Raw genomic sequence first — 20836 nt, forward strand, 5'->3', positions numbered from 1 at the left:
TGTAAGCAGTTTCCCTCTCAATGAAGAATAGATAGAAAATAGAATACTCAAACAGTGATTCAATCATGAATAAAAATTGCTTGTAATGCGCTCTGCTATAAGAAGTGGCTTCCTCTATGGAACAAAAATTAACACTACAAAGAAGGAATATGTTTTTTTTTATTAGAAAAGAAGTAATACGTGTATAAGTTAAATATGGTAAAGGACTAAAGGTAAATTGAAGGAAACAATCAATAAATTTGGGCAGCGGTCGTCTTGAAGAAATTGTTATTTTTTTATTGGTAGTGCAATTAGAATAAAATTAGTTTGTGGCGGTACAGAGATGAGGGAAATAGCCAATGATGCATAACTTTGGACAGAGGGATTTCAAATTTCCTGAACTTCTTTCTTCCTTTCTCATCCCATGTTTTTGTTGGTCACCAGATACACAAAATTATGAGAGGTAGCAGTTTCATTTTTATTGTAACTATCCAAGCAGTTGCTTATTGTGAAGGGTGTCAAGTGGAAATATAGTTCTGTTTTAGGGGTAAAATTGGAAAAAAAAAAGGTAGGCTACACCAAAAATAGGTATTGCCTTTATTAATAGGTATAGATAACCCAAATTGGTGAAAAGGTAGTTAATGGAAAAAAAATTCTCATTTCAGAGTATAAAATCCAAAACCCGAGGGAATTTTTGAAATTTCGGAGGACGCATGAGAAGTAATGAGGATAAGAAAAGAAATTCTCTAACCTTTTGTCATCATGACAGTTAACACCCTTAATTGGGCTGGCCTTAGTCCATTCATTTATTTTAAATTTCTTGCATTTCAATTGGATGAAAAATGCTCTTCTCATTTCTATTTTTGCTCCTACACCATAAAAATACCAAAATACTCCACAGTAATTAACTGCAGCTTGGGCAAATTTTGTTGAGAATTGCTATTCCCACATTTGGTCAAATTTTGTTGAGAATTGCTGTTCCCACATTTGGTTTGCCTGAGAAACACTAGTAATTTACCCAAATGCCCCTCGACAGTTAGCTGTCGAAGTTTTAGAAATACGGCTGTAGTTAACTGCCGAGGAAAACTGAAAAATTCGGTAGTTAACTACCGAGGAAACCTCAATTTTTTTTATTTTTATTTTTTTTACAAAAACCATAAATATTCTTTGAGAATATTCCGCGGTCTTTATCTTTTTTCATTGATTTTTCTTAATAATTCGTTTTTAATTTTATTGATTTGCCTTCCTTATTTATTTTAATTGTATTACTCCTTTGATCTTTTTTTTTTGTTATAATTGCTTTGATCTTCAACAATAGTGAATATTTTATTTCCAAAGAACTTTCACGGAATTTTCTTCTTTTATTTCCTTTTTACGAAAATATTCACAATTATTTTAATTGTATTACTCATTTGATCTTCTTCTTTTTTTTGCCTATTTTATTTCCAAAGAACTTTCACGGAATTTTCTTCTTTTATTTCCTTTTTCTTTGTTTTAGGCTTAACATTTAAGTCCTCAAAAAACATTTCAATAAGCGTAAAAATTAAGTATTTGAATATTGTTTTGCAAATTACTTAAATAAAAAAAAAATAATCTTTGTACACAATTATTTTAATGTAGAAAATATAACAACTTATTATACCTTAAAAAAAATCGTTGTGCACAATTATTTTAATAATTTTTTATTATTATTTGTATTTAAGTAATGTGCAAAACAATATTCAAATGCTTAATTTTTACACTGATTTAAATGTTATTCTTATTAAGATATATACGCATAAGTATAATACTGTAATTGTTTGAAACGTACCAAAATAATGATTGAAACATTCAAAATCAATAAATATTATTAAAGACAATTTATGGTTTTTGTCAAAAAAAAAAAAAAAGTTTGTTATTAATGACAATTTATGGATTTTGTAAAAAAAAAAAAAAAAAAAAAAAAAAACAGGTTTGAGGTTTCCTCGGCAGTTAACTGCCGAAGTTTTCAGTTTTCATCGGTAGTTTACTGCCGAAGTTTTCCTCGGCAGTTAATTGCAGCCGTATTTCTAAAACTTCGGCAGTTAACTGCCGAGGGACATTTGAGTAATTTACTCGTGTGGCACAGCCAAACTAAATGTGGGAACAACAATTCTCAATGTTGTTGGGAAGCGAGCGGTTAACTGCGTGAAGAGCAAAAATGAAAGTTAAAAGAGGTGCTTTCCACAATTTTGATCAGAAAAATGGGATTGTTAATTATCGGAGGCAGGGATTATGTATTTTTATGGAAAGGGAAAAGAATCATGTTAAGAGAGGTCGTGCATAAAATATATGTAGTCTAATTTAGGGATAGAAGATAAAAATGTTGCAAGGCATCTCAGAATATGTAATTTAAAATAAATGGGTTGTGCAGGGGATATATCACAAATTCACAATTCAAAACTATCAAAAGGTGGTAAAATGATTCTCCTTTATCTGTGTAAGCAATATTTTTTGTAGGGTAGGGTGTGTGGAATGAGGTGGTTTTATGAAGAATGCATGTGACAATTTGGTGTCTTCAACTTTATTACATGTTATAGGTGTGTTACCATAAGAAACAAAAATTGCACATTGGAGGGCTTGGCGACATATTAATAGCTCACATGGAATAGTAGCAAAAGCCAAAAATAGTATCTCATGATAAGGTTATGTATTGAAATTATATTATTCTCCTAAGATTTTATAGTTTAAAACATAAAAGATGGTTGGGTGTTCATAATATTCGTAGGTGTTGGAGGTTAAAGCCGTGTAGGAAGGGTCCCTTTGGCGTAATGTGTTGTTGCATAGATATGGGACGGGGCAAGGGATCATGGTAGGTGTATTATAAAGTGTCGGCTTGGTGGAAGGATATTCGAGGTATTAGGCGTGAAGAGAGAAGTCTCATTACAAATTAGTTTGATAACCAATTAACTAAAAAGTTTGGTGATGGAAGAGATACTTATTTTTGATTTGATCCTTTGTTAGAGGGGAAGAGGTTATGTGATTGTTTAGTCTTTTCAACAATAAACTAGTGTTGGTGGTAAATATGTGCAATAGGGATGGGTGGTGGGAGCTTAGCCCTAAATAATTGGGTTTGTTTGTTAAGAGTGTGCATGTATTTTAGAGAGCTGATTTTTAATCTGATACAAGTTAGGGGTGAGTGTTAAAAAAATGCAGTGGAGAATTAATTTTTCTACCTGCGGATTGGTGGATTTCTTTGGCGCGTAATTGGTGTTTAGTAACAGATATTTGAGCATATGGAACATTATGCCGGGAGAATATGTATCTTTGGAGAACCCTTATATATGGACCACCTTAGGTGGCATACAAACTTTGACACCCACACACAATTGTGACATGTGACAAAAACATTGAAAGAAGAGATGAAAAGGGGGTGATGGTGTGATGTGAAATTACTAAAATATCTCTGCCACATAGGGGTGTACATGAGATGTACATGAAAAAAGGTGTCTGCCTATCTTTTTCCATGTTTGGAATCTGCCAATTTGTGTATGGATGGAAGATGTATTTATAAAGAGTAGTGATATTTAAACAACCATTTCATACAACTTTTGGTGACAATTTTTTTTTCTCTTTTCATTGGTTAAAAACAATGGAGAGAGAAAAAGGAAGAGATAGAATAAGAGAATAATGTGATTATGAGAGATAAAGTTGTCAAAAAGTTGTCACAAAGTAGTTGTACAAATATCATTTCTCATTTCTAAAAGTATTAGTTACAACAATGACATTTAGACATCATAAATTTTCAAACATTCATTTAATACTTCATTTTTTTTCTCTATCTCTCTAATCATTGCTATGTCGTACGGAAAGCTTTTAACGAAATTTGACAGTAAGAAAGCACTTGCCATATAAGGGTAATATGGTGATATATAAAATTGTTGATGGATTTATTGGTAATTACAACTTTAATTTAGTGTAATTCTTGCTTTTCGTAGATACTATTTTCGTACCATACAACATTAGTGCATTACTAATCTATCATTTATATCACATCATTTTCTTTTGTAAATTTTTCTTGCAAGATGCATACATCAATTGAGGTGTCCACGTCTACCAAATTGTTTTATTAGACATACAAGATTGAGGATGAGAGATGCCAAAATGTTGATGTCATCATATTGAAAGTGTGAAAAACATTTCAAGTATGCATGAAATTTCAGCTTGAGATATGATAATTGAAGCTACTCCGTCTAGAATCCAGGACAAGAGGTCCATTGATTTATGTTTCAGATACAATACTATTTTTATTTTTTTAAAGAAGATACAATAACTATGTTTTTTAGTTTTTGTTTTAAAGTTTTATTTGATTTAGTTATCGATGTGCTGTGTTTTGTGGGTCGTCATTCTGCTCTTTGCGTTGTCTTTGCTTTTGCTCTAATCATAGTACACATCTTGTCTAAATTAGTGTTTACTAATTTAGTCGGCCTTTAAAAGAAATAATTTTTTTTTTTCAAATGTTCGATGTAAAACAATTAATTTATTTTCCTTAGGAAGTCAAAATTAAAATGTCAAACACTATACTCAATTAAAATTAAAATAACAAATATTTTTCCTAACACGAAATCTATACGGTGATCAATTAGTAAAATTTTAATTGAGAAGTGTATAAACAAATAACAAGTTGTGGAGAGAAGGAAAAAACAGTATAACCAGTTGTAATTAAACAACAAAACAAAGTTGTATTTAAAAAACAAAACATATGAAAAGCAAGACAACATGGCCCAGACACTCGTTGCTGGAGGCTAAAAGAAAAAGACAGATCTAATCTAAAGGAAGAAAAGTCATAATTAGTTAGTTATGGTGGCACCCCATACATACGTAACATATCCTTATGATAATCCCAGGTGAGGTGACATGATGATATATATGAATCAAAACATTATTAAAAAAAATACTCTCCAATTATAAAATCTCCTTATTTAATATAAGTCAATTTATAAATTTTTAGATATATTCATATTTTTTTAAGTGTAGCGAAAAAAAGTATCAAGAGTTTCAATTTTATGTCTCAATACATCAGATGTCAATCCACACTCTAAATATATATAAGTGTATATATGGTCTTTTATCAATCGAATTCGTATAAATTTTGATGAGACACAATCATGTAGAAGGTTTATTAAGATGTATATTAAGATTTGTAAATAAGCCTTAAAGAAATTTACTGGCAAATGCTAGCCAATGTCTTTAGAATCTTCATAAAGATCAATGTTTTATGAAGAATTAATGTATTGAATGCTACTCCCTCCAATCCTATTTGTATTGAATTTTCACGGGTCGGCCAAATTCATCCTTCAATTATGCGAAATATCAATTCAATCCCTGAATTTGTTAAATGTCAATCAAGTCAGTCCTTTTGTTCAAACGGAGCATTAACGGGGCTGACGTGACCATTAACCTCTCACATGTCAGATGCCACATAGGCAAGGACTAATTTGTCCGATAAAAACAAACATTTCAAAGGACTAAACTGATTGATTTGCAGAAAATGTTTTGGCTTTCTTTCCAAACAACTTTTTTCTTCCCCAACGACTCTTTCTTCCCCAATTGTATAAAATTGTAACCCTAATTACACAATCTGCAATCTACATTCCAAAATCACCATGATTTCCTCCGGTAATAAGTGGTTCGGTTCTTCCCCTATTCATAAATCTTCAAACCCTAACTTTTTCGCATTGAATCTGAAAGTCAAAATCCTCAAAAAAATTTGAAGCAAAACTATTGAAATTGAATATGAAATGATGGGGTGGGAATATGGGAAAAAACAGTTATGAAAGTCGAGTTTCATCTTCAAGCTCCAAGTTTAATGGTGATGTGAGAAAAAAGGTTGAAGATGATTGAGGAATGTAACCTTTATGTAATAATATTTCCATCAAATTAGTCCCTGAATCGTTGTTCTATCTATCAAATAGATTCATATGTTATATTAAAAACCATCAAATAAGTCCCTGAATTGTTTAATCAAATATCAAATTGATCGTTGAAGGATATGTGTACAAAATTTTATGAAAAAGCCAGAACACAAAAATTGAAACTGAAATATTATATAGGCAAAAGTCATATGTCATAAGTCTAAGAAATTACATAGGAAAAAACAACCCAACTATGGAACATTAACAAGTCACAAGTCTTAAATAAAGATAAGCAAAAAGAATCGTCGGAGATGATGATGATTTTGGAGGGTGAGAATGGAGAAAGCTTTAGCGGGGAAGGAGAAGGGTCAATGACGTTTTGATGTTTCTGAGTGAAATGTGAAGAAAGGGTATGGGTAATGCAGGGGCAAAATGGGAAAAGCAGAAAAATAAACTGAAAAGTGAAAGCTAGACTTTTTCCAATTCAATCAAATTAGTCCTTGAACATGTGGCTTCCTTCTTGCCACGTGTATAAGACAACACAACATGCAGGGCGACAGATCAGCATGGCTAACAAAGCACTTGGATGGAGGGACCTTTTTGATGACGTCTGACAAATTCATGGACTAAGTTGATATTTCACATAATTGAGGGATGAATTTGACCGACCTGTAAAAATTTAAGGACGAATTTGACGGTTCACTCAAGAAATTTACTGGCAAATGCTAGCCAATGTCTTTAAAATCTTCATAAAGATCAATGGTTTATGAAGAATTAATGTATTGAATGCTACTCTCTCCGGTCCTATTTGTATTGAATACATATTTTTGTAAACATTGTAGTATATAAAATTAAATCCTTAAAAAAATTGAATTCTACTCATTTTTATTTAGGGTTAAATATGTTTTTGATCTTTATAAATATACCAATTTTTTATTTTAGTCCCTCTAAAATTTTCCATCAATTTTTAGTCCCTATAAAATTTTGAATCACTACTTTTGGTCCCTATTTTAAAGTAAATTTTAGTATTTTTTTTTTAATGAAATTGTACAGAAATGTGTAGAATATTGTAAAAACATTTTCCAAAAAAATTTAGAATTTTTAAGTAAACATAAATTAAATATGAATTTTTAACCATAAAAAATATAAAAATTCATATTAAATTTATGTTTTGTTAAAAAATTCTAATTTTTTTTGGGAGAGATTTATATAATATTATGAATTTTTCTGGAAAATTTGATTCAAAAATATGAATTCTACATATGAGTTTACTTTAAAAGAGGGATCAAAAGTGAAGATGGAAAATTTTTAAGGGACTAAAAGTTGAAGGAAAATTTTAGAGGGACTAAAATGAAAAGTTTGTATATTTATGAGGACAAAAACATATTTAACCCTTTAAAAGTAGCTGTATAATCTTAAACTATAGTTTACTGTGTACGGAATCGTTTAATGGTACAGAAGATCACGTGCTCTGCATTACACGTAGTATAAGACTACAAGTACAGCAAAATACATGCTATTTCAGCACATTTTTATTCAACCAGCCGCCATTGAACCTTGACAGTCCACATGCATATAACCATATTTAATAAATTCATTCAACAATTGTATGCTAGAATTTGAAATGAATTTGCATATAAAACTTTGGCGTTACTCAAGATGAAAGGGTAGGCAAGGTAATTTAAGTAAAGATAAGTATCAAATATTTTTAATTGAATTTGATCTTTTGTTGAACAATAACATCCAACAATTATTTAAAAAACATCACATTTTTTTGGGTACATAAACGTTATTAAATTAAAGCATCTTTGGTGTCTTGCTTCAAAAAATAGCTGGCATCATAAGGCTGCTGTCAAAAAAATAAAATAATTCATAATAGACAAAAGTGAGAACAAAAAAATTTGATCATTATTAAATTAAAGATTAAAGCTAATACAAAGTGCTTTTGGTGAGAAATCTGGTCTATCAATTATGAAAACAAAACCACTTATATGTTTAAAAACTTACAGAGAAAAGTGATAGATAATAATCTCATAACAGTAACCAATTTTATAATTAACTACCATTGATTCAAAGATAATCACTTGTCATTATACTCATATGCATTAAAAATAATACTAAGAAAAAACCAAAAGTAAAAAAACAAATAAATAAAATAAAGCTTTCACCAACCGTCATTGGTTTGAGTGGTAAGTAACTTGAACACCTTTAACAAATGAAGAATTAGTTCATTCGTACGAAAAAAACTTAGTTGACACTTGAAAGGAGAAAAGGATTCACTTTATTTATTCAATAGATTTCTCGATATAGATTAGTTATTGTTAATCGGATATGAATACGTCATTCTTAACTTTCATGGAAAAAAACAATGACAATAAGGACTTGTGTGCAGGGTCAAGTCAATGAAGGGAAGGGAATAGGGAAGAAGAAATTATAAAATAATAATTGCAGAGAAAAGGAGAAGAACCAAAGTAAATAAACTCTAATCTAACATCTCCTTTGTTGTCTAGTTGATGTAACAAAATAAAAAAAACAGCTCTCTCTTCATGTGAAACTTTGACAATCATATGATTAAATTGGTTTGTTTCCTAATCAAGAGTCACTCTCAAGAGGTGGCTGCTTTTGAAGCTTAACAAGTACTTTCAAACACACTCAAATTCTATGTTTCTTCCTTCATGCATCACTTCAAATTCAGTAACAATTATTTGAAACTTTTTACATCACATATTTGTGATTGTTAGAAGTTTATAAGCTTCATTTCAGTAGCTGCTTCAAGCAAAGACTAGTTATGGAGTTAACTCCAAGAGGCAGAAATCAAGGTCATGTAGTGACCTTTGATAGAGATGCAGATTCTTTTGTTGAGGAAGATAAAGAGCTTCAATCTAAATGGGCTGCTATAGAGAAACTACCAACTTTCAAAAGGATTAAAACTTCTTTTGTTGATGAAATCACTCAGGAGGAGAATGGTAGTAGATGGCAAAGAAGTAGTAGCAAAAGGGTTGTTGATGTTACCAAACTTGGAGCTGTGGATAAGCGGTTGTTTATTGATAAGCTTATAAAGCATATTGAGAATGATAATCTCAATTTATTGCAGAAACTTAGAGAAAGGATGGAAAGGTAATTTATTTACACTTGGCTAGATTATGCTGCAATTATTTTCATAAGTTCTCTAGGATAGCTTATGAAAACAAGTTTGACTTTATTTTATCTTTTGTTATAGAAATAGCTTATACATAAACACTTAACTCAATAAACTCTTTTGCTATGTTTATTTCACTCAATTAAATGAAGGGAAGTATTATCAGTTTATATTAGTAGATTATTTTGAAAAATTGACTGAAATATTGGTTTGTTTTCAGAGTGGATGTGAAGTTACCTAGTGTGGAGGTAAGGTACAAGAACCTGAATGTAGAAGCAGAATGTGAAGTTGTTCAAGGGAAGCCACTCCCTACTCTATGGAACTCTTTTTCTAGCTTATTCTCAGTAAGTATGCTTCTGGAACCAACTATGCAAAAAGCAGTGTATATGTTAGGAATTCTGGAATTAAAAAAGATAAAAAGCAAAGAAATATTTGCATCCTTATTTGTTCATGAAAAGATGGCCTAATATGTGATTTGAACAGGGTTTAGTGAAGAGTATAGCATGCAATTCTCAAGAAACCAAGATGGGCATTCTGAAAGATGTCAGTGGCATCATAAAACCATCAAGGTAAGTGAATATGTTACAAGTGTATAACACTTTAGAACATGAGACAAATTATTTAGGAACTGATTACTGACATAACATGATGTACTCATATGCACATGAATCAAGCACAAGCATTCAGAATCTGGTTCCTTAAAATTCACAAATAGGAAATGTTCCATTGACAAATTAACACGGATGCGGTAAATGTTAAGTTATGAATGATGGTTCTTAATGCAGGCTTACTCTTCTTCTTGGTCCACCTAGCTGCGGGAAAACTACCTTACTAATGGCATTGGCTGGAAAACTAGAGCAATCTCTGGAGGTCAGTATTTTAAACACATATCAATGGAACAAGTCATTTAATTCAAGTGAATTTTTGAGCATAACTCAAAAATCAATCAAGATTAGGCCTACTAATGCAAGGCATTGAGAAAGCTGAATTTCCGTACTACAATCCCCATGATATCCTACTTAGGCTACCTTTTTACTTATCTTTAGGTTTCTGGAGAAATCTGTTACAATGGTCACAAGCTAGATGAATTTGTTCCTCAAAAAACATCAGCTTACATAAGCCAGTATGACCTGCACATTCCGGAGATGACAGTCAGGGAAACAATTGACTTCTCGGCACGCTGTCAAGGGGTTGGAAGCAGAGCTGGTAACCTTTCTTGCTTATCCAAATCCTGGATAATCTACATAATTGTAACTAACATAATACCAGTAGGCATTCATACATATTCTTTGTGTTGCAGATATAATGACTGAAATCACTAGGAAAGAAAAAGAACAAGGAATTTTCCCTGACCCGGATATCGATACCTATATGAAGGTAATTGTCGTTAGGATAATTTGTATGTCATAATTAGAAAGAAACCAGTTAATAACGCAGACTTTTGCAGGCAATTTCAGTTGAAGGACAAAGCGAAAATCTTCAAACAGAATATGTTTTAAAGGTACATGTGCTTCAAGCAGGGTTGAGTTAGTACACATGGTTACCGAATGGCTCACTTGACATGTTTTTTTATTATTTTTTTTAACACATGAATTCAAACTTTTGATATCTTAGATACTCGGATTGGATATCTGTGCGGACACACTGGTTGGAGATGCATTAGACAGGGCATTTCAGGTGGACAAAAGAAAAGGCTAACTACAGGTATCTTGAAAACTAAATAATGCTTTCCTGTCATTTTGTTACACAGAAAAAAAATCAAGGACTCAATAATCTACTTGTAACTTGTAAGAAATACACATGAGAAGCCTGTCCTCTTTACTAGAGCAGTGAAAATTAAGGCTAGTGTTGGTATGGCTCATAGTTACTAATAAGAGGGTAGATCGCTCGAGCCGGTGAGACTTGTAGTTTAGGAGTAATCTTGTAAAATGGACCGCAGTATTTGAACACATGTTGTAAATTGTAATCTATAAACCCTAAGCTTTAACAATAGAAAGGTTGCTGTTCTAACAGCTAGTGAGACTTGTGGTTGGACTGCATATATACTAAATATTCTTCATAGATATTTTCTCCTTAATATATACACTAAACGTTTTTCCAAATAATTTTGCAGGAGAGATGATTGTAGGTCCTATAAAAGCACTTTTTATGGATGAAATATCAACTGGCTTAGACAGTTCCACTACTTTTCAAATAGTTACATGCCTCCAACAATTGGTGCACATCACAGATGCAACAGCAGTGCTTTCACTCCTCCAACCAGCACCGGAAACATTTGAGTTATTTGATGATCTTATATTGATGGCAGAGGGGAAGATAGTGTATCATGGCCCCTGCAGTCAGGCACTTCAATTCTTTAAGGATTGTGGTTTCTGGTGCCCCGAAAGAAAAGGAGTGGCAGACTTTCTTCAAGAGGTAAGAATGGAAACTTTCCCTTACCATTGAGCCAAAGCTGAAGGCAATTTCCTTATAGCCTCACAATTTATAAATTTCATGGATGTGCAGGTAACCTCTAAGAAGGATCAAAGGCAATACTGGTACCGCACAGATATTCCTTACAGTTATGTATCTGTGGATGAGTTCTCTCAGATTTTTAAAACAAGTTACTGGGGAAGAATGCTAGATGATGAGCTCTCACAACCATATGATAAATCTCAATCCCATAAAAGTTCTTTATCATATAGCAAGTACTCCTTAGGAAAATTGGATTTGTTTAAAGCTTGTATGAAGAGGGAGATTCTTCTCATGAAACGAAACTCGTTTATCTATATATTCAAAACTGTGCAGGTTCTTACCAAATTCAAATTCAAGTTCAACTCAGCTAAGTAGTACCTGAACACTTCAAATCTAACTTGTTTCTTTTTCCTCTTATTTTGCAGCTTACCATCACTGCAATCATAACAATGACAGTCTTCTTGCGCACTCAGCTCGATATAGACTTGTTAGGATCAAACTATTTATTAGGTTCATTGTACTATACACTTGTACGCCTCATGACCAACGGAGTTGCTGAATTGATCATGACTATTACTAGACTACCTGTTGTTTATAAGCAGAAAGCATTCTATCTCTATCCAGCTTGGGCTTACTGTCTTCCAGCTGCCATTCTAAAGATTCCATTTTCAGTTCTCGACTCTCTTGTTTGGACATCAATGACATATTATGTTATAGGCTACAGCCCAGAAATAACAAGGCACGTAACTTGTATTTGTGTATCCAAACATTTTTTCTTTACTTTTTGCAAGTTTTTTCTTATATATATTTTTTATCGGATCAGGTTCCTCCGCCAGTTCCTTTTGCTTATTGCTCTGCATATGTCATCAACCTCCATGTGCCGTTCCCTTGCCGCAATTTTTAAAACTGATGTTGCAGCTACAACCGTTGGTTCATTGGTCTTAGTACTTATGTTCTTGTTTGGAGGCTTTATTCTTCCTCGACGTAAGCCACTCTATATAGTCTTAGTTATAACATGTAGTAGTACTAATTACTAAGTTACTCATCATGGAGTTTCTTCTCTGCAGCATCATTACCAAAATGGTTAAGGTGGGGTTTTTGGCTTTCACCCATGTCATATGGGGAAATAGGAATAACACTCAATGAATTTCTTGCTCCTCGCTGGCAAAAGGTATCTCCTAAGATAATTTATTTGGTTTCATGATAGATTGCAATATCGATTTATATGGATTTAATTCATATTCACTGTCAGTATAAAGATTTTATACACTGTCAATAAATAATGATTGTCAAATCATTAAAAACGTTTGACGTTTATCATAAATGTACTACTGAAGTCACACATATATTTGGTTGTGATTCGTTCAGTGTAAAATTTCCTACACTGACAGTGTATCAAAATGTATCTCCAATTATATTTTCATATATTTTCATTCATATTCGTCTACATTATTAATATTTTCATTATAATTATTATTCAGATACAAGAGGGAAACATCACCATCGGAAGGGAGATTCTCAAGAGTCGTGGTTTAGACTTTAATGCCAACTTCTTCTGGATTTCAATTGGAGCATTGCTTGGTTTTGCAGTAGTATTTGATATTCTATTTATCCTAGCATTAACTTACTTAAAAGGTGAGTCCTGTCCAAGTTATTACATGGAAAAATACCAAGCATTTTATTTTATTTTATTTTACTCAATCCATTGATTTTTTTTATGGGAAATGCATTCAGAGCCTAAGCAATCTCGAGCTTTAGTGTCGAAAAAGAGGCTGCCTCAACTAAAAGGTGGAGAAAAAAGCAATGAAATGGAATTAAAAAACAAGTCGGTAGCAGTTGATATTAACCACACATCAAAGGAAGCTCAAACAGGTAAAAAACAATAAACTACTTTATGGTAACTTATATCAAAGATGAATTCTTTCTTTTAAACAGACAGTAAGTAATTTTGGTATCTTTTGCATGGTTGGTTATACAGGGAAAATGGTCCTGCCCTTTTTGCCACTGTCAATAGCATTTAAAGATGTTCAGTATTTTGTCGACACTCCTCCGGTAATATAGATAACTAGGTTATTGTCATATGATTATGTATATTGTTGAAAAGTTTGTCAATTAAGAAATTTAACTGTCCTGTTGAGCAGGAGATGAAAAAGCACGGTTCGAATGAGAAACTACAACTGCTCTGCGATATCACTGGAGCTTTTAGGCCAGGAATCCTCACTGCATTGATGGGAGTCAGTGGAGCAGGGAAGACAACACTCATGGATGTCCTTTCGGGAAGAAAAACTGGAGGTATCATTGAAGGAGATATAAGAATTGGAGGGTACCCTAAAGTGCAAAAGACATTTGAAAGAGTTTCAGGTTACTGCGAGCAGAATGACATACATTCTCCATATATAACAGTTGAAGAATCCGTTCGTTACTCAGCTTGGTTGCGGTTGCCGAGGGAGATTGATTCAGCAACAAAAGGGGTATGACATTCTTATCTTATCACTTGCACCGTGTTTTTTTCGGTCATTCTCACATAAAAGATGTATTTTGTAACTTTTTGTGTGTATACTCGGCAGAAATTTGTGGAAGAAGTCCTTGAAACAATTGAACTTGATGATATAAAGGATAGTTTAGTTGGCATTGCTGGCCAAAGTGGCTTATCTACCGAGCAACGTAAAAGACTAACCATTGCAGTGGAGCTTGTATCGAATCCATCGATAATTTTTATGGATGAACCTACATCAGGTTTGGATGCTCGAGCTGCTGCAGTAGTTATGCGTGCAGTCAAGAATGTTGTTACCACCGGTAGGACCACAGTTTGCACCATACATCAACCAAGTATCGATATATTTGAGACTTTTGATGAGGTATTCAAAAGTGCCTTCGGTCGATATATTTGTGAAATCACTTCGGTTGACATATTGCTATGGATAACATACAGATAAAAAAATAAAAAAGAGTTCTCTTTCGTGCAGTTGATTCTAATGAAATCTGGAGGAAAGATCATTTATAATGGAGCGTTAGGTCATCATTCAAGTAGACTGATTGAATATTTTCAGGTATGCTCAAACCCAAAGCTAAGTACATAGTATTTTAGATTCTTGACTGATCAGTACGATCTTCTTATTTGCTTAAGTTGTTTTCGTGCGATGTGATTGACAAAAAACTGTAGTTTAGTCTTCACTCTTTTGCATGAATTGTTGAAGCTTATATATAATTAACTTAACTGTTCATCAGAGTATATCGGGAGTTCCAAAGATCAAGGACAATTATAATCCTGCAACATGGATGTTGGAAGCTACATCTGCCGCTGTAGAAGATGAACTTAAAATAGATTTTGCAAATATATACAAAGAGTCACACCTTCATCGGTGAGCATCGAGTTGGCTATCATTCATTTTCACAGAAAAAACAAACAAAACCTATCTGGTTTCAGCTATAATGACATTGATCACACTTTTGAAAGATCACTTATCTCATGTTTTGAATTACTATTTATATTTATAGGGATACCCTTGAGTTGGTGAGACAGTTGAGTGAACCAGAGCCAAGTTCAAAAGACTTGCATTTCTCAACTCGCTTCCCACAGAGTAACTTGGGACAGTTTATGGCGTGCCTATGGAAGCAACACTTGTCTTATTGGAGAAGTCCCGAGTACAACTTAATACGATTTGTGTTCATGATTGTTGCTGCAATAATATTTGGGGCAGTGTTTTGGCAGAAAGGGAAGGAAATGTAAGTTTGCTTTTTCATACTTACATATAATTTGCACATAACTCAAACTCATTCATTTAAAACATAAGAAAACATTCTTAATAGAACTGTCCAGCCATGTTTCTTAGTGTTGGCGTGATTCTAGTGTAGTTTTTAGCTCGAAGTAGAGATTAATCAAGTACTGACACATGTTTTTTCTATGGTTAAAGAAACACTCAGCAGGATTTGTTCAACGTGTTTGGATCAATGTATATTGCTGTAATATTCTTGGGGATAAATTATTGTTCAACAATTCTACCGTACGTGGCAACTGAGCGCTCTGTCTTGTATAGAGAAAAATTTGCAGGAATGTATTCTTCCATGGCTTATTCATTTGCACAGGTATAATATGATACTGCTTAAAGCAAATTCAAGCGGTATTATTTGATAGTAAAACTAGTAATGTTATAATCAACTATTTTTATTTTTTATTTAGGTGGCTATTGAAATACCATATATCTTAGTGCAAGCAATTATATATGTGGCTATCACATATCCAATGATAGGTTTCCATTGGTCAGTTCAGAAGCTGTTTTGGTACTTCTACACCACATTCTGCACATTTTTATACTTTGTGTATCTTGGAATGCTGATAATGTCATTAAGCTTAAATCTGGATCTAGCTTCAGTATTGTCAACTGCAGTCTACACCATATTCAATCTCTTTTCTGGATTCCTCATGCCAGGACCTGTAAGTCTCCTTGGATCTCCACAAATTTCTTTTTTCATAATATTGTGTTTTTGATTTTTCTTTGGCGAAACAACAACAACAACCAAGTCTTATCCCACTAAGTGGGGTGTGGTGAAAATTTTATTAATTTTGTAAAACTGATTTTGGTTAACCAAGGTTTGAATCCAGACTGGAGAGGTGTCCACATATAGTGTCTGACCGTTTATCAAACAGAATATACCTCCCATGGACGGAACCTGTGGAAAACTAAAAAAGTAGATTGACACTAAAGTGTTTTCTATTTGAACACAGTCACCTAAATGAGTTGAACAACAAATTTTTAGGCAAAAAAATCATGTTTGGAGATAACAGTTTTAAACTCAGCTTCTTAAACTAATGTTTGCCTCTCACAAAAGTGAATCGATACATTTCCTCCGTAACTTGATTCATGAGTTTGATTGGGTGAGGGGTGTGAATGTTCATTTTCCATACCACTTAGGGTCATACCTAGTTAAGTAACTATGTTTATCATGTGCAGAAAATTCCTAAATGGTGGGTTTGGTGCTACTGGATTTGCCCTACAGCTTGGTCCTTGAATGGCCTATTAACTTCACAATATGGAGACATGGACAAGGAAATACTCATATTTGGGGACAAAAAACCAGTTGGTACCTTTCTAAAGGATTACTATGGGTTCAGACACGACAGATTAAGTGTTGTGGCTGTGGTGCTCATTGCTTACCCAATCATTTATGCTTCTCTCTTTGCCTATTGCATAGGGAAAATAAATTACCAAAAGAGATAGAAACAGATATTACAGATTGCTTCTTATGCATTATGGTGGCTACAGTACAATTTTCATGTATAGAAATATAGGAATACAAGGCTGCATCATTGATCAAAACCTCTATAGCAATTGTTTATATGTAATATACAATTTTTTGTTTGTTTTTGGCAGCAATGATGTATATTGGGATATTATGTATTTTGATTTGAAATTGTTTTATTGTTTTAATTAGTATTTCCAAATTTGCTTTATTATGAATCGTTTTATAGTAATTTGGAATACAAATAATTTTTAAGACTTGTTTAGCTTTGTTGGATCTACAGACATTGAAACGCTTTTGATGATTATATGATATGCTTTGAAACACTTCTGATGATTCACTTCATTGTAATTTGGAATGAAACCGTCAATGTGAATTCGTTGCTGATGGGTGTTTTAAAGCATTGTTTAAGGTTTCAAAACAAGTTAATTATTCGTTGAAAAGTTAAATATACAGTACCTTTTATCAATGTAACTTATTGTTAAGACATGTTAAACAATGCTCTTAGGGCGCTTATTAGCATTTGTCGGCATTGCTTTGAACATTAGTCCCTTTCCAACTAGAACTTAACCACCATTTATCCCAAAAGGTGGATAAATCTAGAAAATGAAAATTTACAGTTTCCATTGCACCCTCTTCTAGAATTCCATAAGCACCCCTAGCCTAAACTAGTTGATTCTCAATATGCTTATGGAAATTGAAGTGCAAAACTGTCATGTACGCAGCTGCTGTGTCAGTTTTGCTTGATGGTTATTATAAGACACTTCAGATTTCTAGATTATGAAATACAGGTACAATATGCAGGGCCTACATGAATATGATAAATACTACTATAAGACACAAAATGAAGATAAACATATAAATAAATTAATACATGTTCAGTCAATAGTCAATACACTTCAGATTTTAAGAGTGAATATGAATCATTGCAAACTTAATAAATTATCATATTGTACCTAATTATCATACCTAGAATAAAGTGAAAAAAAAATGTAAAATACAACTGGGAATATCCGAAGTGTATGTGCTGTGGTGCATCCGACATGGTAAATGTGCAGTATGTGGATAGCTTTTATTTTGAAGTGGTTCGGCTTCCTTGGCTATAATACCATCATCCAGAAATCTCACAACTACGTAAATTACCGAATGGAGCCCTAACGATACTTTTAACCTGCCAAATAGCTTCCTTCGGACAAGAAGAGATGGGGTAAATGTAAACATGACCTCCAATTTGACACAAGACACGAGTAAATTCAGTCATCAGCCCTGAATTTACTTCACTTGTGCCTTGTGTCAAATTTGAGCTCGTGTTCACACTGAAAAATGCAGATGTTTAACTTTACAACAACATGCAGAAGTTAGGCAGGAGTTGATGTCATTCATCATGCAAAATGAAGCTGGAATGCAACTCAGCAACTAATCACCCGTCCACTCCAAAAGAAAATTAAACAGCTGCTCAAGACAAATGGATGAGTTGAAGAATACAGATGTATTGGCAGTCTGGACTATAAACCACAAATCAACTTAAGATTTAATCCACAGGCTGGTTCTCTATCTTATTGTCAGTTATCATCGTCTGCTTTTCCTGCTCCAAATAATATATCTTGTCATTCATACCCTCTTTCTATATGCCTCGACCATGATTGAGTATGTTGTGTCATCCAGTGGACATTGGGTATCTTTCATACGCATGAAAACTCTGTCCATTTCCATTAAATCTTCCGCCTTTGCACATGCAGATAAGACTGCATTATAAAAGGCAGTGTTCAGAGGTATTTCAAGCTTTGCAGCCAATTGAACACTGCTAATCACTTTATGAAAGAGGCCTGCATTTGCAAAACCTTTGATAAGGCAGCAGAATGTTTTGGTATCTGCTCTCATACCCTCAGAACGCATCTGATTAAATGTATACTCCATGTTTTTAGCATCACCTGCCTCTGCAAATGCCTCAATCACATTGTTATAAGTAGAGGTTGTCCATGGAAATTGCAACTTCCGCATATACTCCATAACAGATGACATCTTGTCATACATTCTTTTCTTTCCATAGGAGCCAATCAAGATATTGAAAGTGCGTGTTTCTGGTTCTATCCCAAAATTACGGAACTTTTCATACCATTTCTCCATCATATCAATCTGACCCATATTACCAAAGACACCAATGATTGTGTTCATGGTCCAGACATCAGGCTTGCAATCAGCGCTCTGCAGCATACCTGACAGAACTTTCTCCATCTGATCAAACATCCCTGCCTTACCATAACCATTCAAAACAATGTTTTGTGTAACAGTGTTAGGCATGATGGACCTTTGAGCCATTTCTTCATACAGCAACTCGATCAATTCAAATTTGAAAATGTCCACACAGGCTTTTATCAACGTACTGTAAGTGAAAACATCAGGCTGACAAAGAGGATGGTTCTTCATCTCATCGAGAATCGATAGCGCCTCATCAATCATGTTGCTCCTGCAATATGCAGCGAGCAACGCGGTGTATAGTTCAGGAGTAGGGTCACAACCCTCTTCAATCATTGCGGTAAAAAGCTGATGGGCACGTTGGGGTTGACCGGATTTTCCAAGTAGCACAATTAGTTTCATGTAAGTCCCTTCTCTGGGTTGGTAAAAGGATTGTTCTCTTAGCATGTCAAGTGTCTGCACATGAAAAAGTAAAAAAAATTAGAATTTAACAGACTGGTATCATCCAAACTCTTAATTTGAATTGGGTTTAACTCAACCCTTCAAAACCGGCTTGGACGGTGAGAGTTATAAACAATTTTTTAGGCTATACCGCATCCAATGTGGGACTCTCAACCCCCTCCCCTCCCCTCCCCCTCACATTCAGGACTGGACATAAAGAGTGTGACCTAAGTAGCTTGATAGTGGGTGTTCCAACGAATCATAAATAGAGTCTTATAACATCTTAAAATTTGAGTTGGGTCTAATGTGGCGAGATGCCTCCACTTATAAACACTTGTACTTGTATCTCATCCATTGTGGGACTCTCAACACAAACTATACTACAAAGGCCATTGACTATAGATACAACAATAAACAGTCTAGAATAAGGGATGTTTGGATTGACAGCATAAGCACTTGTGAAAACAGCTTATAATAACTTATATATATGAAAACAACTTAACTTCATTTTATCTTATGTTATAGAAATAGCTTAAAGTAATGATTTTTAAGTGCAGAAAAATAAAGTAATACCTCAAGGGCTTGAAGCCACTGTTTTTTGTCAATGCATTCAGACAAGGCTTCAGTAACAGTGTTAGCCCAGGCTTTAGCATTGTTCTTTCTGTCCAATTTTTTCTTGACATTTTTAATGGGTTTCCTCCTCGTACTAGAAGGTAACGATGTTTCAGAAACCCCAGGAAACTCACCTTGTTTCCAGTGTTTCTTTTTGACAACAGAGGAATTAGAAGCAGAAGCAGTTTTTGATGGTGAAGATGAAACTGCGTAGAAAATTGGAAGATGGGGTTTTCTGGGGTTGTTGTGGGTGGTTTTGTTATGTTGGGGAATTGGAGAAGGAACGATGGAAGAAGAAGAAAATGTGAGAGAGACGGAAGCCATATCCATCATGATAGATAGCAAAGCTTTTTCACGACAGGATGGATGAATCAACTCAAAGTGATGTCATTTTTATTTTATTCAAAAACTGTTGTTTTGGTCTTTCATCCGTTAAACACTTCAGTCCATCGGTTAAATTTCGCCGTTAAGCAGCATCAAAATTATATAGATATAAAAAAGACTTAAGATTAATTAACTAATTTTCGTATTATAAAATTATAACGATAGTATACATAACGTGTCGGATGGGCACGAGTGTCCGTACCCACGTCCATACCCGTTCAAATTAGTAGGTACTTACCTAAGCTCGAGCCAAACCCAACAACGCAGATACTTATCTGCCCATCGTAAATATTTTTTACGGATATTCATTAGACATAGGTCCTATTGTCATCCCTAAGTTGAGCTAACAATTTTTTAAACCGACAAAGATGTATGACTTAGCTATAGAAACTAAAGTGATGGAACGAAAATGAACTTCTTAACAAATTTATCTTTCCAATAATTAATCATAATTATGAAATTTTAACAAATTTATAATTAATTTGTCGCTAGTTTAAAAATTCCAAATTTGGGGTCA

The 20836-nt window shown here is 33.6% G+C and overlaps 2 protein-coding genes across 2 annotated transcripts; one reads left to right on the forward strand and one right to left on the reverse strand.

Annotated features, from left to right (window-relative positions):
• The first annotated feature begins 8306 nt into the window (after positions 1-8306).
• On the forward strand, positions 8307-16877 carry LOC120580155 (pleiotropic drug resistance protein 3-like). Its single transcript, XM_039833440.1, is given in 25 exon segments — positions 8307-8969; positions 9212-9335; positions 9475-9560; positions 9777-9861; positions 10038-10197; positions 10292-10368; positions 10439-10492; positions 10606-10648; positions 10651-10695; positions 11105-11406; positions 11497-11778; positions 11871-12184; positions 12269-12429; positions 12513-12616; positions 12927-13080; positions 13180-13317; positions 13424-13497; positions 13587-13916; positions 14013-14303; positions 14412-14495; positions 14674-14807; positions 14944-15171; positions 15360-15531; positions 15626-15880; positions 16398-16877. Coding segments are annotated over 25 exon segments (4293 nt in total). The 5' UTR covers positions 8307-8640; the 3' UTR covers positions 16665-16877.
• A 654-nt stretch (positions 16878-17531) lies between these two features.
• Positions 17532-20357, reverse strand: LOC11419567 (pentatricopeptide repeat-containing protein At3g06430, chloroplastic). Its single transcript, XM_003609818.3, has 2 exons — positions 19897-20357; positions 17532-19338 (listed from the first exon to the last, which is right to left on the reverse strand). Exons 1-2 carry the CDS (start codon positions 20266-20268, stop codon positions 18298-18300), a joined length of 1413 nt encoding a protein of 470 aa, XP_003609866.3. The 5' UTR covers positions 20269-20357; the 3' UTR covers positions 17532-18297.
• Between the last annotated feature and the right edge of the window lie 479 nt (positions 20358-20836).

This window comes from Medicago truncatula, chromosome 4, assembly GCF_003473485.1.
Source record: "Medicago truncatula cultivar Jemalong A17 chromosome 4, MtrunA17r5.0-ANR, whole genome shotgun sequence".
Lineage (NCBI taxonomy): Eukaryota > Viridiplantae > Streptophyta > Magnoliopsida > Fabales > Fabaceae > Medicago > Medicago truncatula.

Bases quoted from the DNA above. Each gene is read 5' to 3' on its own strand.
- LOC11419567 (XM_003609818.3), bottom strand. From the start codon at position 20,268: ATGATGGATATGGCTTCCGTCTCTCTCACATTTTCTTCTTCTTCCATC. The intron at 19,339-19,896 runs GTATTACTTTAT...TTTCATGTGCAG, and splicing joins AGTGGCTTCAAGCCCTTGAG to ACACTTGACATGCTAAGAGA.